This window comes from Lissotriton helveticus, chromosome 2_1 (genome assembly GCF_964261635.1).
Source record: "Lissotriton helveticus chromosome 2_1, aLisHel1.1, whole genome shotgun sequence".
Classification (NCBI taxonomy): domain Eukaryota; kingdom Metazoa; phylum Chordata; class Amphibia; order Caudata; family Salamandridae; genus Lissotriton; species Lissotriton helveticus.
Window position 1 is genome coordinate 156,319,534 of NC_136059.1, and position 18,212 is coordinate 156,337,745.

At 44.2% G+C, this 18,212-nt stretch overlaps 1 protein-coding gene and 1 long non-coding RNA gene across 3 annotated transcripts in view; one reads left to right on the top strand and one right to left on the bottom strand.

The window, feature by feature from the left end:
• The window catches only part of LOC144817820 (phospholipid-transporting ATPase ID-like), an 892,949-nt gene that overhangs the window by 157,963 nt on the left and 716,774 nt on the right, over positions 1-18,212 (bottom strand). For both annotated transcript variants that reach the window (XM_078674658.1, XM_078674659.1), the window contains exons 10-11: positions 15,728-15,886; positions 6,305-6,393 (exon numbers count right to left, since the gene is read on the bottom strand). In XM_078674658.1, the coding sequence (XP_078530784.1) occupies positions 6,305-6,393; positions 15,728-15,886 (248 nt within the window). The remainder of the gene's footprint in view (positions 1-6,304; positions 6,394-15,727; positions 15,887-18,212) is intronic.
• The window catches only part of LOC144817821 (uncharacterized), a 573,792-nt gene that overhangs the window by 69,828 nt on the left and 485,752 nt on the right, over positions 1-18,212 (top strand). The window lies entirely within an intron of this gene.

An 18,212-nucleotide genomic window follows, 5' to 3' on the forward strand; every position in this document is an offset into this window, starting at 1 on the left:
ACTTCAATACTCACAACATTGGGGTTAGGTCATCTGTAAGTAACAACTCTTCAGCCACACAGGCCTTCAATTCCCTTATGCTCTCTTATCAGCTGGCATCAGCCCACTCCCTATTCCTAAGGGACAATCCAGGTACCCTATGCCCGCCCACGTATAACAATCATACCACTATTGATTATATCCTAGTAAGCAGTCATCTACAGAAGCTAATGAAAGGCTACAAAGTTGAACAACGTAAGGAAAGTGACCATGCTGCATTAATAATCAACTTAAACTCTACAGCAGATAATCACTACACGTTAAAATACGTAGGGTCATCAAACGGTGCTGAACTGTTTACGCTGGTGAGGAGGATTAAATGGGGCGCAGTGCCTGTTAACAAGTTCGAAGAATGGAAAATTGTATGGGCCGATGAGCCATTATATGAAACAAAAAGGGGCATAATAGAAGAATGGGACCAGCTGGCCCACAACCTAGTATTACATCTACAAGGAGGAATAACACTTAAACTTACTCATATCCCAGGTATAACTTCGGGCACATCCCTGCAATTAAAGAAAGTGCGAGACAAGTAAGAACTAAACAAAGGGTCTACCTGAAAACTGGCTCAGCTTATGATAAAAGTCAACTCCATGAAACCACAAAATCACACCCTAAGGAAGTTTGGGCTGCAAAACGGGGCTACATCGAGGAGAAATGGCTAAAGATCTTCGGTCTATTGAGTCCCAGCAAATCGCAAGAGTTTTGGCAATACCTTAATACCTTAAATCAAGATGGCATCCAGAGGGAGAATACAATTGACTCTGATACCTGGGCAGCTCACGTGAAAACCTTGTACAAAGAGGAAGACAGCTCACCTCCACTAAATATAGACCTGGACAATGCGACTCCATTAACCAATTCTATTAATCAAACAAAAACTGCGAATCAGCTGACCCTCCCGGAAAAAAAGACAGATAACACAATCTTAAAAAAAATCAGACCAAATGGAGCGCCTGGACTTAATGGTCTGCCAGGTTCTCTCTTCCGGCAAGATATAGACTTCTGGACTAACAATCTGGTCACGCTATATGCTGAATGCCGACTGTTGGGGAATGTTCCTGACTCTTGGAGAGGGTCGCTACTCCATCCGATTTACAAGAAAGGGCCAAAATCTAACCCTCAAAATTATCGTATGATCGCCCTGCTCGACATCGAGGGTAAGGCCTATGCGGGCACCTTATTAATGGAACTCACAAAGTGGGTTAGCGAGGAGGACCTGCTGCCCTTTTACCAAACAGGGCTCAGACCAGGAGCCTCAACAGTGGACAATATTGTAGCTCTCTCATATCTATCGCAGAAGGTCGTGGCGCGGAAAACCCTCCCGATTTTTGCCTGCTTCATTGACTACACAGCGGCCTTTGACGGCGTTGACCGCTCCATCCTCTGGCAGAAATTGGAAAGCTGGAATATTGACCCCCCCTTTACTAAAAGCCATGCAATCGCTATACACAAGAACCTGGGTTAGAATCAAACTTTCAAATACGGCAGCCTCGGAGAAAATAGACACCAACCGCGGATTGAAGCAAGGTTGCGTCTTGGCGCCGATGCGGTTTAATTTATACACCGCAGACCTGGGCAAAGCCCTGACTGGAGCATCATTAGCCACACCTCGGCTCGGACATACCAAGATCCAACTATTGCAATATGCCAACGACCTGGTACTTTTAGGCCATACTAAAATCGGCCTACAAAAAGCACCAACGTCCCTGGGTAATTGCAACGCCAAGAACAAACTGATCGTAAATCCATCCAAATCAAAAATAAAGATTATTGGGCCTTACACGAAAAAAAACCTAATAAAATGGAGGATAGGAAAGCTGTCTTTGGACTGCACACAATATTATAACTATCTGGGAGTCTGGCTTAGTGAGACAGGGCGCCCAGGAGTACACCTTGACAAAATACGGGCAAAAGGGAAAAGCATTACATATGCCCTCGGCAAGTTGCATGCTACCTTACACAGCCCAACAACAACAGCAATTCAAAGAGTGCTAAGGGCGAAGCTAATACCATCTTTGAACTACGCACAGCAGGCCTTCCCTGGCAAATTACCCAGTGTGCTAGAAAAAATCCACTGCTCTGCATATAAATGTTGTTCCATCTACCCGCTTGCACCAGAAACACCTTAGTGTGGCTCGAATTGATTTGACCCAACAAAAATATGAAGACCTGGCCTCAATGAGCAAATACTTTTTCCTTGCCACTGCGGCACTAGAGAACACCCTGAAAGGTACCATTAAAATTATCGTTCTGGAACCAGACAATCCGTGGTCAAACAGCATCTCTGCTGCCAAAGAAACCCTGAAGCTCGCAGTGGAAAACTGGGACCCTGAGTCGATAAAGTACACCGCCATTAAAAGCGCGATAAAAAAACAGGTTCGCCTCTGCTCGCGCATCTCGGATCTGGAATCATTGGAAACAAGAGGCTTCCACGAGTCTTTAAAACTCCCACATACTGTACAGAATGCCAAACTCCACCTTACCCAGGCGGTGGGGAAACAAGCGTTAAATAGGATCTTAGCACTCAGACTACATCCTCTCCCCCTAAAAGAACTTTACCCCTCGAGGTCATCCTGGACAAAGCATCCGGAGTGTCCGCTATGTAAATACAAACATGAGAGCTTTGCTCAGATCTTATTTTGCTGCCCGGCGCTGTCCTCTGAGCGTAACCTCTACCTAAAGCCAATCTTACATACATGCGGGATTAGATCAATAAAGGAGGCTGTTTATCACCTATTTACAATGGAAACAGTGAAAGATATGGCTATGTTCAGCAAACTCATCCAACAGTCCCGGCGGAAATTGATGGTCACCTACAGCTAGGCCATTGACCAACTCGCATACCATCAAGCCCCACCAGCCCTCCTGAGTGTGACCAGGCAAGACTGACGGACAAGCACAAATGGTCCAATGAACTTTAGGTTTTAAATAAGTCTACTTCTTATCCATTTTAACCCTCCTTTTATTTTATAACACTGCATTTTTTTTTGTAGTTTGTTGTCTTATTTTAATGGTTTTGAGTAACCACAAATAAAATTTTATTCATTCATTCATTCCCTTGAGAGGCTAGCCACAGACTCACACCAATGTCAGGCGTGACTTGGAGAGAACTCAGGATGAGTGTGAAAGATACAAGAGAGGGGACTTCGTAGTAGACGTCTGCATGGTCACTTACCCATAGATCCACACAGTATGATGGGAAAAGGCTGCATTTATGTTGTCGGAGTAACAAGTGGGTAACGACCTACATCTGGAAAATGGGGCAGTGTCTGAAGTAGTTACGCGTGGGGATAAGATTTATACTCAAAACAAGTTATGCTACTGATCTGAATGAAACGTACATTACTATTGTAATCTCTACGGGTTGTTACCTATTGAAGAGGAAGTGAGCAATGTAGATAGTAGTGTCCCCCACCGCCAAATGTGTGGCTTGTTTTCAGATACCTTGTTGAGTTTCAATAAATATCATATTGAATTATAGATAGACAGCAGTGAAATACCGGGATGTTTTTCACCGAAAGGTTCTGAGTAACGTCAAATGGACAACGAGATCGAAACTCGAGTTGTCTATGATGTCACTCATAAACTCGAGGTGAGGAACATTCCTGTATTTCACTTTTTAGTCGTCTATATTTTTATGTTATGTATGGCCCCCAAAATCATGTTCCACTGCTTTACCCTGCTGCGCAGCGACAGAGGAGTAAAGGGGGAGCTATACTTAACATGGCATCTGTTATGCATCCCTGTCCCAAAGGAAAAAAATACAAAAAACCTCACCTGCCATCCTTCACCAAACCCCACTACCTTCCCTGCCTTCCTTCCTCCTCCTGCAGCTGTGCTTCCTGCTTTCATTCCAAGCAGACAAGCAGAGCTGCAATGACAGGCTCTCAGGGAGCCCTGGAAGGCCTGTATGCAGTAGCATCACTCGGTAACAAGTTCTGTTATCAACTGTTGCTACATCATAGCAGTGAGTTATGACATTTCGAAACTGAAATAAATGATAGAGGGTCTCTATGAGCGTCATACATTACAGAATGATTTACTCCCAAAGAAATGGTGCGGCCAGTGGTTTATTAACTAGCACTGCTTGTCTTGGGTTTCAGACACTAAGCCTTTGGTCAGGCTATGAACACATCCTTTCTTAGAGCCCCAAATTGGATAGCGGGTCAAGAAAAGAGGATTCACTATGTTCAAGAAAATGTAAATATTGTAGCTTATGTTCCTGGTAGCAGAATAGACAGTTGTGTCACCCAGGGTTGCTGAGAGGGTGGATAAATGGGAGAGTTTGTGCTTACTGGTGCTGTACCTCCAGTGTGGCACCATGGCATTAAATATACAGCAGCAAGAGCGTCGCATGGCAAGGAAACCCTGCAGCATATGTGCTCTTTACACATTATCTTATGGATTGTATTTTTATGTCAGTTTATTTAATCTTACTTTAAGTTACGTTGTTATTTAATGTTATGCAACTTAATGTTCTGTAATTTAACATTATATTAGGCCCTGTTATTTAATGTTACGCTGGGTTATGTTTTGCTTTGTTACATAATCATATGTAAAAGAATTGTTTTGTTATTTAATGTTATGTTAGGTAAGGTTTTGTTGTTTAATGTTACGTAAGGGTATGTCCTGTTATTTAATGTTATGTTGAGTTATGTTATGCAGTGCTATGTAAGGTTATGTTATTTATATATTACATTAGGTAAGGTTTTGTCATTTATTGTTATATAAGGTTATGTTATGTTATTCAATGTTATATTAGTTTATGTTATTTCATGTTATGCTGGGTTATGTTACGCTTTCTTATGTAATGTTATGTAAGGTTAGGCCTCTACTATATTGTGTCAGAATAATTTGCAGGTAAGGTAGGTATCACATGAGCCCTGAGGAAGGTCGATGACCAGAACAGGCAAATAGACATGTCCAAAACGTGTAGGCGAAATCAATGAAGGAAGTCCGAAGCAGTGTTTTCAGAAAACAGCCTACCATTTGTGTTTTTAACTATGGCCAGGGTATCCCAAAAATCAGAGCTATTCTTCGGGAATACTCTGAGATATTTTAATGATATTGATATTGATCCCTGGTAAATTTTTTATCCTGTACTCCCAGCAAATGGTGGAGTTTATCTGGGTAGTATCCACCTGTTCAGGTGGGAATAAGACACCAATGAGGAAGCAGGCCACAAAGACAAGTGGGTCTCTTTTGGAACAAGTAATATACCTGGATAACAACGAATGGCAGCCCAGGTACAAACCAGTACACCTTTGATGTAATTACATGGTGTCTGCAGTACATTATTAGTATCACATGTCAAGGCCTGAAGACAAATTACATTCCATGGTAACTTCAAATATTAGTCATTTGTAATCTCAGTATCCCACCGTCTTTCTACAAATTCTAGGTTGTAGTACAGAAAATATGCTCAGGTGTAAAAAAAAATAAACTAGCTAAATCCATTTGTGGAGAAGTGTGGCTCAATGGTTAGAGCAGGCAGACCTCGATGCAGAGCTCTGGCCAGGGACCAGGGTTCGATTCCCGCCTCGGCGGGTCTCGGGCTCACTAATTCCCCTGACTGGATATTCTCGCCTCAGTGCCTATTCTGATCTTGGATCCCGCGCTGCAATTCTGGGCAATAGCTTGCTTAGTCTCCACAACGGCCCCCACAACGCGAACGATGCCTGGTCTGCACCATGGGGGTGCCCAGGAGTGGACACTTCACAGGGAAAGCCAAGAAGGGTTCTCTTGCTGTATTCGTACAAGCGCCAGGAAACCCACTGCGGGTAGCTGTGCGCTATACAAGTACAAAAACATTTACATTTACATTTGGCCTATTTCTGCAAAGTTTGCATATGGGAATGCAGTACACAGTATTTGCACTGACACAAACTATTTACATATTCTTCTTTTGCTATGTTCACTTAATAAGATATAGAGAAGTTTGATTGCTCTTCAAATGTGAAAGATGAAACGAAAAAGTAAAATTAATTTGCTCTATTTTTTATCTGTGAAAAAGTACCAAAAACAATGCAAAATCTGATTGCTTATGTCATTAATGAACTAGGGATTTGTTGTTACAATATCTATGACAAAAGTAATAGAGAGAAAAAAGTGTTATTTAGATGTTCAACAATGATTTTACCATATATATTTTCTCATCCTTGCCCTAAGTTACAGAAGTAGGAAAATACTACAATAAAGTGTTGTAAGGTATCTATAGTGAGACCCGAGAAGTGGAATACTTAGCACTAATCATTCAACTTACCCATAACACCAGGACGTTCATGAGGCGATCTATACTGGTCCTCTTTAGGGTTGTTCTTCCACTGTTCTGCATCAGTTTTGTGTCTGGCCCTAGAATAGAGACACATCATTCTACAATGTGTTATAAATATGTTATCTTATATACTTGCCTCTTATACAGCACACTTCTGCCTATTTATGGGTTCTTGGCACTTAGAGCTGTCTGGGAGCTACAGGGCATATTTATCAAAAGTTCACACAAATCAGAGCAGCAAGCAAAGTTGATGCGCTGCGTTATCTGAATGGGAGAGAGATGAAAAGAGCCATATCTATAATGATATAGTGTTATTTAGCTCTCTCTCCCTGTGCTGAGGCACTTGAAGCTGCCTCGTGCCAACACAGGCACCCTTACACCAGTTTCATCTCAACGCATGGGTACCCTGAGAAGTTGCCTGGGGGCCCCACGAGGATAGATGCTCCATGCAGACCAAATTTAACACCAATTACCCGTTAAACATTATAACTCCTATGAGTGGTTGTGTAGGTAGGGCCCAGTGCACTGCTTTTCTTGGTGGCATATAATGATGTTAAGACAACCCTGCCTTGCACCATGGTGTAAGGGTACCTGCAGTATGGGCAGAATTGATTTTGTGAAGAAAGGAATATCTTCCTGCTCAAGAACAATTCTTATGGGCATATTTCTCCTTGTAAGAGTGCTGCAGAATACATCACGCACAGAAAGAGAAAGTAATGAGAAGAAATGAAGATATTGTTCCTCATTACGTCTGTCTGGTAGGCGCGACATTTTGACATAAACCCAGATTTATAAGTGTAGCAAACTCACTGGACACGGCCAAGTTGGATAAGAGCTATTTATTCTGTCAGGAGGAAAACCCCATAAGAGCATCCCAAGCCAGGCACCTACAACAACTGCCATGGCTAGATTGAAACCCACCACAGAACCCCATGTCACTGGAGCTGCACCTGCCCCACTTTCCACCACCCAAGTCCGAGCTATGCAGAGCTCAGAAGATAACACAAGTACACATTACAACACATCCCCCTCCTTTTATAGAACACGCTTTATAACACACTGGAACAACTCTCTACGCTTGAAACACATAACTTTTAATTAATTACCACACATCCCCTTAAAATCCCAACAATATGTTGTGACACTCTCCCCACCACTACACCAAACACAACCAGAATACACCAAAGATTTCACATAACACACACACACAACACAAAAAGAAAAACCTCCTGCCCCATTAACCCTACACATTATAACCCCCCCTCCTTTTACAGAACACCCTTTAAAACCCAAGAGCAAAACTCTCAATCCTTGAAACATGTGACACTCTCCCCAACTCTACATCAAACACAACCACAACACACCATAGATTTCACACAACAAAAGACAAAAAGAAAAACCTACTGACACATCAACCCTACAGTCAGTGTAAGTCATCCACAGAAATACCCCCAAATAGTCAGGCGGCCTTCTAAACCTTACTTTCCCGGCAACCCACAATCGGACATGACTACCACCTACACCCACATGAACTTGATCATTGTCAACATCCTTACCCTGAAAATCTCTGTCATTCATGAGCAGCCAACCAGAAACCTTATACTTCCCCCTAGGAGATACATTCACAGCACCTCTCTTCTAATAAAATGCAGATCTTCTCAGGTTCCATGTTTGACCATTCTCCAATCTGACCCAATTAAATCCCAGCTCCATCACCTTACAAGGGCCATGAAAACTTGAAAAACCTCTACCAAACCCACCAGGCTTAACTTTCACCCCAATCGCCCGTGTTATTGAGCCTAAGGGATTCCCCTAAAGGCACTCCTTCGGTCCTCTTGTTACCAAAAACCATATGCATCTAAGAGGGAACTAACTTGGAACCAGGTTATCTCCGTCACATAATTTCAAATGGTGATTTACCTGTGCTGGTATCGACTGTGGTGCGATGAGCCCAGAGCATATCTTTGATGGCAGCCTGAATAGACAATCCTGCATTGTACGCCATTTCCACAGTTTCTTTGATCAACCTGTCGACCTTTTCCACCAAATCGCTACTTTGGGGATTCTACAACGATGTACACACATGCTTAAACCCCACAAGGTCCAATAATGACCACATTTCTGAGGAGGTGAGCTGGGTGCCATTATCCAAAAGATCAAAGCAATCCCTTCTCTAAGGAACACCTCCCTTAGGACAACTTTAGTAGACTTGGTGCTGATGAACCTCATAAAACCAATTTCAACCCATCTGGATTTGGCATCCACTATGACTACAGCAAACCTATCCTGATCAGGCAAGAAAATAAAAGGACCTATGAAATCCAAACAGATCTTTTCCCAAACGTATTTACGTCCTCCACTTTCTGATCCTGGGCATAGACTCCAAAGGGGTTCAAGAGTTTCTCAGATTCTTTACACAACCCACACTCCTTCACCCATGTTTTCACCTGGCCTTCCAGGAGCGGCCACCAAATGTATTTTTCCCTTAAACGCTTTAGCGTGAATGTATGACCCAGATGACCCTCATGTGCCAAATGTATTGACCTGGGATGCACCAAACTGGGAGGTACACATCTACAACCCCTCATAACAGCACCTTTACCGTGTAAGGATAACTACTCTACCACCTTATGAAAAGGCCTGAGCGCCTCCGGCTAAGAGCTTTCTCTCTGCATGTCTCCTTTCACCAATTCAACTACTGCTTTCAACGTGCTTTTATTCTCAATTGCTCTCGTCCACTCTACCTTAGAGACACAACCTTCTAGCTCCTTCTTGGCATCCATCACATCAGCCACGACCTCTTCTATGTAAAAATGTCTATGTGCAGCAGCTTTATCGGGTAACCTTGACAAACAATCTACCACCTTGTTTTTGCATCATGGAAGGATCTCGGGGCGTGTCCGGGAACTCTTACATGGCGGCCACATAACAGCGAGGCGCGTCCCGGTCCTGAATTTATCCTTTATTTAACCGAGTTGGGGCGATTCTGTGGCGTACCCAAGGAGTGGAAACTTCACGATTTCACAACAGCAGCTGTAAAATCATGAAAGGAACGTCCCGACGCCGGAGAGCTCTGCAGCACAGTGCAGAAAGTAATCAGCGTGCTGTAGGCCCTGAATGACTGGGGTCCCGGATGGCAGAGGCGGCCTCTGGAGAGACCCGGCTCGGGACATGTTGGAGCTGCGCTGAACTGAGGCAACCCCTGACGGCGGTATGATGTCTTTGGCCTGACGCAAACCCCCGGAGACGGATCTGAGGTGTTACCCTGGCCGGCTGCAGCAGGGTAAAGAATGAAATCAGTTATGACCTCCGCCATTGGAAACCAAGACATTAATTATTACACAAGGATAAATACCGTACCACCTTTGATCCCATAAACTCCGCCAACTGTGAAGCAGCCACCTTTGCTATCAGCATCAATTCTAAACAAGCCTTGAAAGGAATTTTATTATATCGACCTCCTGGCCCCCGAAACCCCTTCCTCTCCACTTTTTCAGACTTTAATGATCATATTATAAGTTCTGATAAATATATGATACTGGGAGATTTCAACTTCTATTTGGAAGAGCAGGACAACCATGATACCATTCAACTTACTGCCGATCTCTCAAATTTGGGATCGCATCAATTGGTTAAGGGCATCACACATCAGGCAGGACATACCTTAGATGGTCTGTTCACTAATAATCCTGATATTTCTGTATTGGACATCATGCCTATCACGTGGTCAGACCATAGGGCTATTATATTTGAGTTACATATCCGGACTACAAATCTTCCTCCCCCCAGGCCACGAACCAGGATTGGGACTCGAGCCTGGAAGAACGCGGATATCCCTCATATGTTAGATTCCCTGACCTCTTCCTGCCCTCAGGGAGGAGATACTCCTGCACTATCAGCCTCCGAATTCCAGGATTGGATTCGGAGTGCCGCTGATCAAGTGGCCCCGGAGAAACTCACGAGACCTAATAGAGCATCTCCGTCGGCCGCTTGGTATACTGAAGATCTTAGACTTCATCGGCAACACTGCAGAAACCTAGAAAGGCGTTGGAGGAAAGTCTACTGCCCCATAGCCAAACAAACCTATAAAGATGCCCTCACAATATATAAAAAGGCGATTATTGCCCGAAAAACTGTCTTTTTCTCGGCACAAATAGAGAATGCCACAAATTCTGCTAGAGAGCTGTTCTCTGTCGTCATGACTCTGTCCACTCCCTCTACGGGACCGGGGGTCTAACCCTCACAGACCTTCTGCAATGATCTCTCCACATTCTTCACCACAAAGGTGGCTGATATATATTCCTCTTTCGAAGGGGATACCAGGACTAAACATAGAGTCTGTAATGAGGAAAAAGTAATTTCTGATCATAATCATGATCGCTTTCCCTGTTTTATGCCCACCACACAAGACAATATTATCAGACTCATTTCCACCACTAAGTCGGGCTCCCCTCTGGACCCTTGTCCTCCTTCCGTGATGGCAAAACTCATTGAAGTGATCTCGCGTCCACTCATGGAAATTTGCAACACTGCATTCCAGACAGGTCAATACCCCAGTCCTTGGAAGAAGGCTGTAATCAAACCCCTTTTGAAAAAACCTTCCCTGGACCCTACAGCTGTGGCCAGTTACAGACCCATTGCGTGTCTGCCCTTTCCTGCCAAAATATGCGAATCTCTGATGAACAAACAACTCTCAGAGTTCGTCGAGGCTCACCAACTCCTTGACGAAACGCAGTTTGGGTTCAGGAAAGGGCATGGAACGGAGACCGCCTTGATAAAGGCCTCAGATGAGATCAGGGCTATCATGGACCAGGGAGGGGCGGCTGTCCTGATCCTTCTGGATTTGTCTGCAGCCTTTGACACGGTCGACCATGGTATTCTGGTCGACCGTGTCACAGCCTTGGGGATAAATGGTATGGCCAGGGACCTTATTTCATCTTTCCTGGAAAACCGTACCCAGACAGTGAGGCTGGGAGATTTCTACTCCCCTATCTCTGCACTCCCCTGTGGAGTCCTACAGGGCTCCTCGCTAAGTCCTATGCTATTTAACATCTACGTAGCGGACTTAGCGAGGGTAATAAAGGCCCATGGGGTACGGCTCACATCCTACGCAGACGATACCCAGCTGGTTCTGGCAATCCATAGAGATGGCCCTATTGTGGCAGCCAACTTCCAGAGAGCCATGCTCGAGGTCAGCACTTGGATGGCCTCGAACTGTCTGAGGCTTAACTCGGATAAGACCGAGATCATGACTTTCGGTAGGCTCTCTCCTGAATGGTCTTCTATCTGGTGGCCTGAAAAGCTGGGCCCTCCACCTGTCCCAGTAGAAAAGGCCAGAAACCTGGGAGTGATTTTTGACAGTAAACTGTCTTTCGACCTCCACACAAACAAGGTTGTCTCTTCAGCATTCTTTATTTTGAAAAAAATTAAGAAACTATTGCCTTACCTCCCTACCTCAGCTGGGAAGACCCTGGTCTCTACCTTAGTTTTCTCAAAAATAGACTATGGGAACGCTCTCTTTTTAAACACACAGAAGCGTGTCCTAATGAAGTTGCAGTCTATTCAGAATGCGGCTGCAAGGATTCTTCTTAACATTTCTCGTCGCAAGCCCACCACTCCTGCCATTCGTCATCTCCACTGGCTGAGAGTCGAAAGCCGTATCAAATTTAAGGCCCTCTGCATTGCCTATAAGGCAGTACATGGCGTTGGACCCAGGTTCCTCACAGAAGCCTTTCAGCTATACACCCCCAAGAGGCAACTAAGATCGGCTAACATCTGTCTCCTCCCTGTACCGCGTACAAGAACTGCCACCTGGGGAGACAGACGTTTTCTGGTGGCCACTCCAAAACTTTGGAATCTCTTGCCATTGGCTATTAAAACTGCCCCGAACCTGATGAGCTTTCGCAGGCTCTTAAAAACATGGTTGTTCAACCAGTAAGTTAATGGCTGATTTCTAGTAGCTCACAAGCGCCGAGACACCTTAGGGTATTTGTTGCGCTATAAAAATTTCGAAAATAAAATAAATAAATAAAATAAGGAGGCCTGGTCCAGAGGGCGGGCAGTTGCGGGATGCGCAACCAGAACTCCAGCATTGCTGTACGTAAGCGGCGGGCTGTTGGCCCCGAGGCTCTAGACTCGTCGAGGAGGGAAGCAGCTTCCAGGAAGGCCTCGTTTGGTTTGGACTGCGATGACGGAAAATGAAGGCACCCCCAATATAAAGACGCAGGAGGTGAGAAGAGAGCAGCGCAACACCCTGCGGAGACAGCAGCAGTGCTACAGGCAGACACTCTTGAGTGGCGCAAGTAATCGGAGCCGGCCCGGTGGAGTGGGGGAAATCCCGGCCTAGTGGCACTGGGGGATGGTGCACTGAAAATGAGGTGCATGAGATAGAGGTGAGGAGGTACAGGCCAGACGGAGCCTCTGGGCTTGTCCTTCTTCCTAGAGAGGCGGATTGGGAGTGTGGCCTGGGGAAGAGCAGAATTAGCCACCCTCCTCCCACCCCGGCAGACAAAATGGACCTAGGGGACTAGCGCTGTGCTCGCCCAACGCGTGCCCCGCCGGTCCATAGAGCTTACGCAGTGAAGGAGACGTGCCCAACAGCCCTGGGTGACACCGGAAGACCCCAACACAGCGTAAAGTATACACCAGGGGTGGCCACACAAAAGCACTCGAACAGGAGTTAGGCGCTACAGCGTAGCGCACCGAAGCCGGAGGGGAGCCAATCCCGGCCCGGTGGCAGACGAGCCTACTATCCCTCAACAGTGCAGGTGAACCAAACCCTTGGCTGAGTGTGCGACACAAGAATGAGACAGGGAAGAAGGGACCTGCGTGAGATGCTGTGATACAGGTGAACACAGAATACCAAGAAGTCTGGACAGAGAATCAGTTCAAGGCCATCCAGGGTGAGAGCAATATTAGTGTGGCACGAACAGAGAGGGGAACGGAGGAGACCTCAATCCTAGATTGAGCCTGGCCAGATCAGCATCAGATCCAGAGGATTCCAGTAGCCACATGAGACTCCAGGGTAAGGCAAGCAGCGCAGCACTGGCTGTTTAGAGCCTACATATGGTACAGCCCTTACAACTTATGGATCGGTGAAGAAGGGAGTGAGTGTTCTGTAATGCTGCTGTGGGAGCAGGCGAAAAAGTGGACACACGACTACGTAGCTCGAGATCCGGCTGCTCTGCCGAGTGGAAAGACTACCCGTTGGTGGGGGAGGCATTGGAACCAGACCCCCGGTGAGTACAATGGGGCGTCCGAATACCAAAAATGGGACTACCCAGCCCAATACCAAGGAACCCTCCCCACAGCATAGCAAACATGATAAAGGGGATACTGCTGATAATATGATTTCTGACACTAAAATGGCATTGCAGCAAGACATAGGAGCAGTGTAAGTAGGACTCCTACAGGCAGAACACCGTAAGCTGGCAGATAGGTTCACTGAGGTCGAGAATTCTCTTACGGAACTAGCGCCGGAACATAAGGAGGGGTCTGCTCGGCTAGATGAGCTAACATTAAGAGTGACAGAGCTTGAGCGGAGAGCGGAAGATGCCGAAGGAAGAAACAGGCGCAATAATGTCAGAGTAGTCGGGATCCCGGAGAACATGGAGGAGTCAGATATTGTGTCTTTCCTGGAAAAATGGCTTCAAGAGGTGATGCCGACTGGTGCACTAACTCAATTCTTCGCCCTAGAGAGGGCACACAGAGTGCCAGAATGGGCACCGGGGCCAGGGAGGCCTCCGAGACCGGTGGTGGCCAGGCTCCTCCACTATAGAGATAGGGATGCCATATTACAACAATCAAGATGGCCCATACACATTGGACAACAGTAAAGTGTCCATGTTTCCGGACTTTACCACCAAAGTATAGGCACAGAAAGCCCCCTAAGAGGCAGAACTCCAGTACTCCTTGATGTTTCCGACAAGACTCTGAATTATACTGGATGGAACTAATCACTTCTGCTGCACACCAGAAGACGTTTGGACATGGTTAGAGTGGTATGGGAAAGGTGCACCGCTACCCAAATCACAGCCCGGTGCGAGAGGTGAGAATCGAGGACTACGATGACGCTTGAAGTACTTTTTCTAGGATTCCTGGAGGAAGTAACTCTACAACCGCCTACTAAACTTTTTAGGTGGCCCTTCACATAACCAAGTGCATAGTACACCTTAGCGAGTGTATACCACCCAGGCTACCACCACTAGTCCTGACGATAACCCTATAATCACAACAGCGGTTGAAACATGTAGACCATTTTTATTTTCACTACGATAGCATTGACACCTGAGTCCTAACTAACTTGGCATGGTGTCCAGCAAAACATCTTTTTTATAGTTGCCCAGACACTCCACAATAAAGTTTTTATAGTGAGTAGCTTGCTGGATAATTTTTAAATCACTACTCCTTCTTTTACTCACACATGAAATTGAAAAAACAAACCCGCTCCACTGTAGTCAGGTGTCGCAGCACACCCGGATGGCACTCGGCTGTCCGGGTTGGAACCCGATGATGAAGCATGTCACCACCTAGGTTGCTGAGTGAGGGGTCTTCTAACAAAGGATGAATCTGTCCTTTCAGACATTTTGTGCACTTCTTCTGATAGAGGCTTTATAGCACCTCCTGGGGGTACTCCTCCATTTGTTTGTTTTCCATTAAGGGAGAACCAATCATGAAGGATCGGTCACTTATGCAGTGGTTCATCTGATCAGCAGAACAGGTAGGGGACAAGTGAATGCCTTCCAGTATTGGTCCTCAGTTTAGAAATAACCAACATGACCTGTCAAGGGAAACAGAAAGATGCCTTCCTATCAGAAGGCCCCACAAGATCTCATTTAAAGGAAGTATTCCCTTAAGTACATAAGGAGGTCTGATCAGTCCTGCCTTTGTTGCCTTTCATCCTTGGGGCTCAGTTGACCTAAGCTTTCATTCACAACTTGCTAGTAAATATTTGAGGTAATATACAGCAGCAATAAAACGATTGCTGCAGTATTTAGAAGTGTGCCAGTAAAGAGAAGAAATAATTAACCAATAGTTACCAAAGCATTTTGCATTATTTCATAGTGTTTCACACCAGTTGCTGGTAACTACCACAAGGTGTCATGATGCTTAACATCAATGTGGTAATATATTGATGAATACATTGTCCAGTTGCACAATTAGTGGGTACATTAAACACATCTTAACGAGCAATAAACAAGACCACCATTCATTGAATTCTAATAATTATCATTTAAAAAGAATGGTACAAGGAGTGTGCAAAGCAAGGACCTCGGGTGCTCTCTCTGAGTTGTTAGGACACACAAGTTTTGATTGTCAAGGAAATAAACTAGAAGGCTACAAACCAGTGAGTCAGCCATTACTGATGAGGTTACAGTGGGTAGACGACAGAGGATAGGGCCCTCCACATACCGGCAAAGATGACGATGCCGAAGCACCACTCGGTGTTCCTGAGGGTGCAGCCACGCAGCAGGATCTTCTCATTGTCCAAGGAATACTTCTCCTTTTTATATGTCAGAGTCCCGGAAAACCGGTCCAGCTTGTTGTTTGGGGCTTCACACTCAATCTCACCTGGAACAAAGAGAAGCAAGGGCAAAGGAATGCCGTGGTGACTTTTGAAGAGGCAGGAGGGCAATACACAACTTATTACAGTCATGCAATAACATTCAGACATGCTTCATATTATGTACTAAACATGGTCAACTACCATCTGTGCTTGAGCTGTGACCTTAACAGGAACAATAATTTGAAGCCAGAAAAGTACAATCACCACTCAGTGGCATGCTTGTGCCAACATTATGTCTCATTACTTGAACAGTGATTCATGACAAATAACTTTTTTTTATTCTTCTTTTATTGAAGTCCTTAATAACAATACAAAATTATGAATAATATACAGTCCATCAACAGTTCTTCATCTCATTTAGTATAGAAAAACATTTACATAAGTCTAATAGAAAAAACACATACCATACACCAAGTATTAAAGCAAAAGCAATTAGAGTCACAATGTCTGCATATAATATGCTGTGGAGCTTATAAAAACTGCTACCTCCCATAATGACAATAATTCCTCTCAAATTTAATTAAAAAATGTCCCCCAGATCTTATCAAATCTTCTAATACCCCCACTCATAACGAGAAATTCCGCTCACTAGTTTTAACCTGTTTCATCTTATGTAACCATTCATAAATAGATGGAATCTGCTCTGTACGCCATTATTGTAACAAAAGAGATCTAATCACTGCCATAGCGATATATAGCAGTTTAGCCATCTGGTCAGGAAAAGAAAGATCAGGATTAAAACCGTACAAAATTAATTTCTCGTTCACTGCAATCTCGATACCACATTCGATCTGGAAATAGCTGAAGATCTCTTCCCAACATTTTGCAATCTTATCACAATGAACCATGACACGTGACCAGTTAGCTGGAGAATAATGGATGCATCTAAAACAATGTGGAGAATGATTAGGGTACATTTTGGAAATAGAGGAAGGTGTACGATAAAGTAACCACTTACTAAAAAATAACATTCTCCGCCAATTCGCCCCTCATAATGTGCTTAAATTAAATCTATTGACGACTGACCAAACATTCAAAGGCATTGCCTGATTTTCCTGCTCCAGCCATTTTTTGATCGCCTTCTGGCTAAGATCCAGCTTCCTACTTTGGGCAAGATGGCGCTTTCATACCCCCGGTTTTCTATCGGGTACGTCAACTAATAATTAATTTAATAATTGACTTTGCTGATCTAACTGAGTAATATCCAATTGAACAAGGAATTTATGCACAATGTTATATGACCCTAATAAGATGATATTTCTAGTAATTAATTGAAACATTTCCACCAGGGTGATCATTTCCCATTTCTCAAAAAGTCTGAGACTTTCGAAAACCCTGCCGCAGCCCAATTAACAATGAGATCTAAACCTTGTGTAACACCAGTCAATGGGAGAATGCTGGATAATAAGGATGTTAAGTTGATAACGGGGATAGAATATCTTTTAAAAAGAGCCTGACGTTTTTAAAAAAACCACTGTAGGGACATATACCGGACTAATTTGGGAGATTTAAACACCTGCAGAGGAACATGTATCTGATTTTCTTTGCACATTAGATCAATAAATGTATTTATGAAGTTTTTTGTATGAAGTTGAAATTTAAATCTGGATAAGTACTTTGCAATTATAAACATTATAGTAATCCCTAAGATTTGGCAGGGCAAGCCCTCCCTGATCCAGATCCTCATATAAGGTGCTCAGTGCAATACGAGGTGTTTTCTTTGCCCAAATAAAGGCTGTAAACATAGATTCTACTTGAGTAAAGAAAGATCCTGACAAAAAACATGAAATATTTGAAAACAGAAAATTAAAGAGGGGAAGAACAGACATTTTGATCAAAGCCACCCGACCTAAAATAGATAATGGTAGAGAGTTCCAAAGTGAAAACAATATTTGAACTTTTCGAAGAAGGGGATTAAAATTCAGATCATATAAATCCCTAACCGATGCCGAAAAAAAGACTCCCAGATATCTCTTGGGTCTATTGTTGGTACAATAAAAGAATGTCAGAATGTAACTCCAAACCTTCCCCCCGCAATGCAATATTTCCATTTTCTTTTTATTTATACGATATCCTCCTTAGATTTCAAAGTCCTTGAAAAGCTGGAATACTTTGGCTTGAACTCCCAATTCAGGTTTTATAATAAGCATGATGTCATCTGCATATAATTTCAGTTTAGCCATTGATGGGATGGGGGGGAGGGAATTTCCGCACAGTTCCTCAATGCTACTGCCAAGGGCTCGATGAAAAAGGCAAAAAGGACTGGCGATTGTCTTGTACCTCGTTTAACTAAGACCTGACCCAGCCACTGAGGTGTTAATGATGACATTA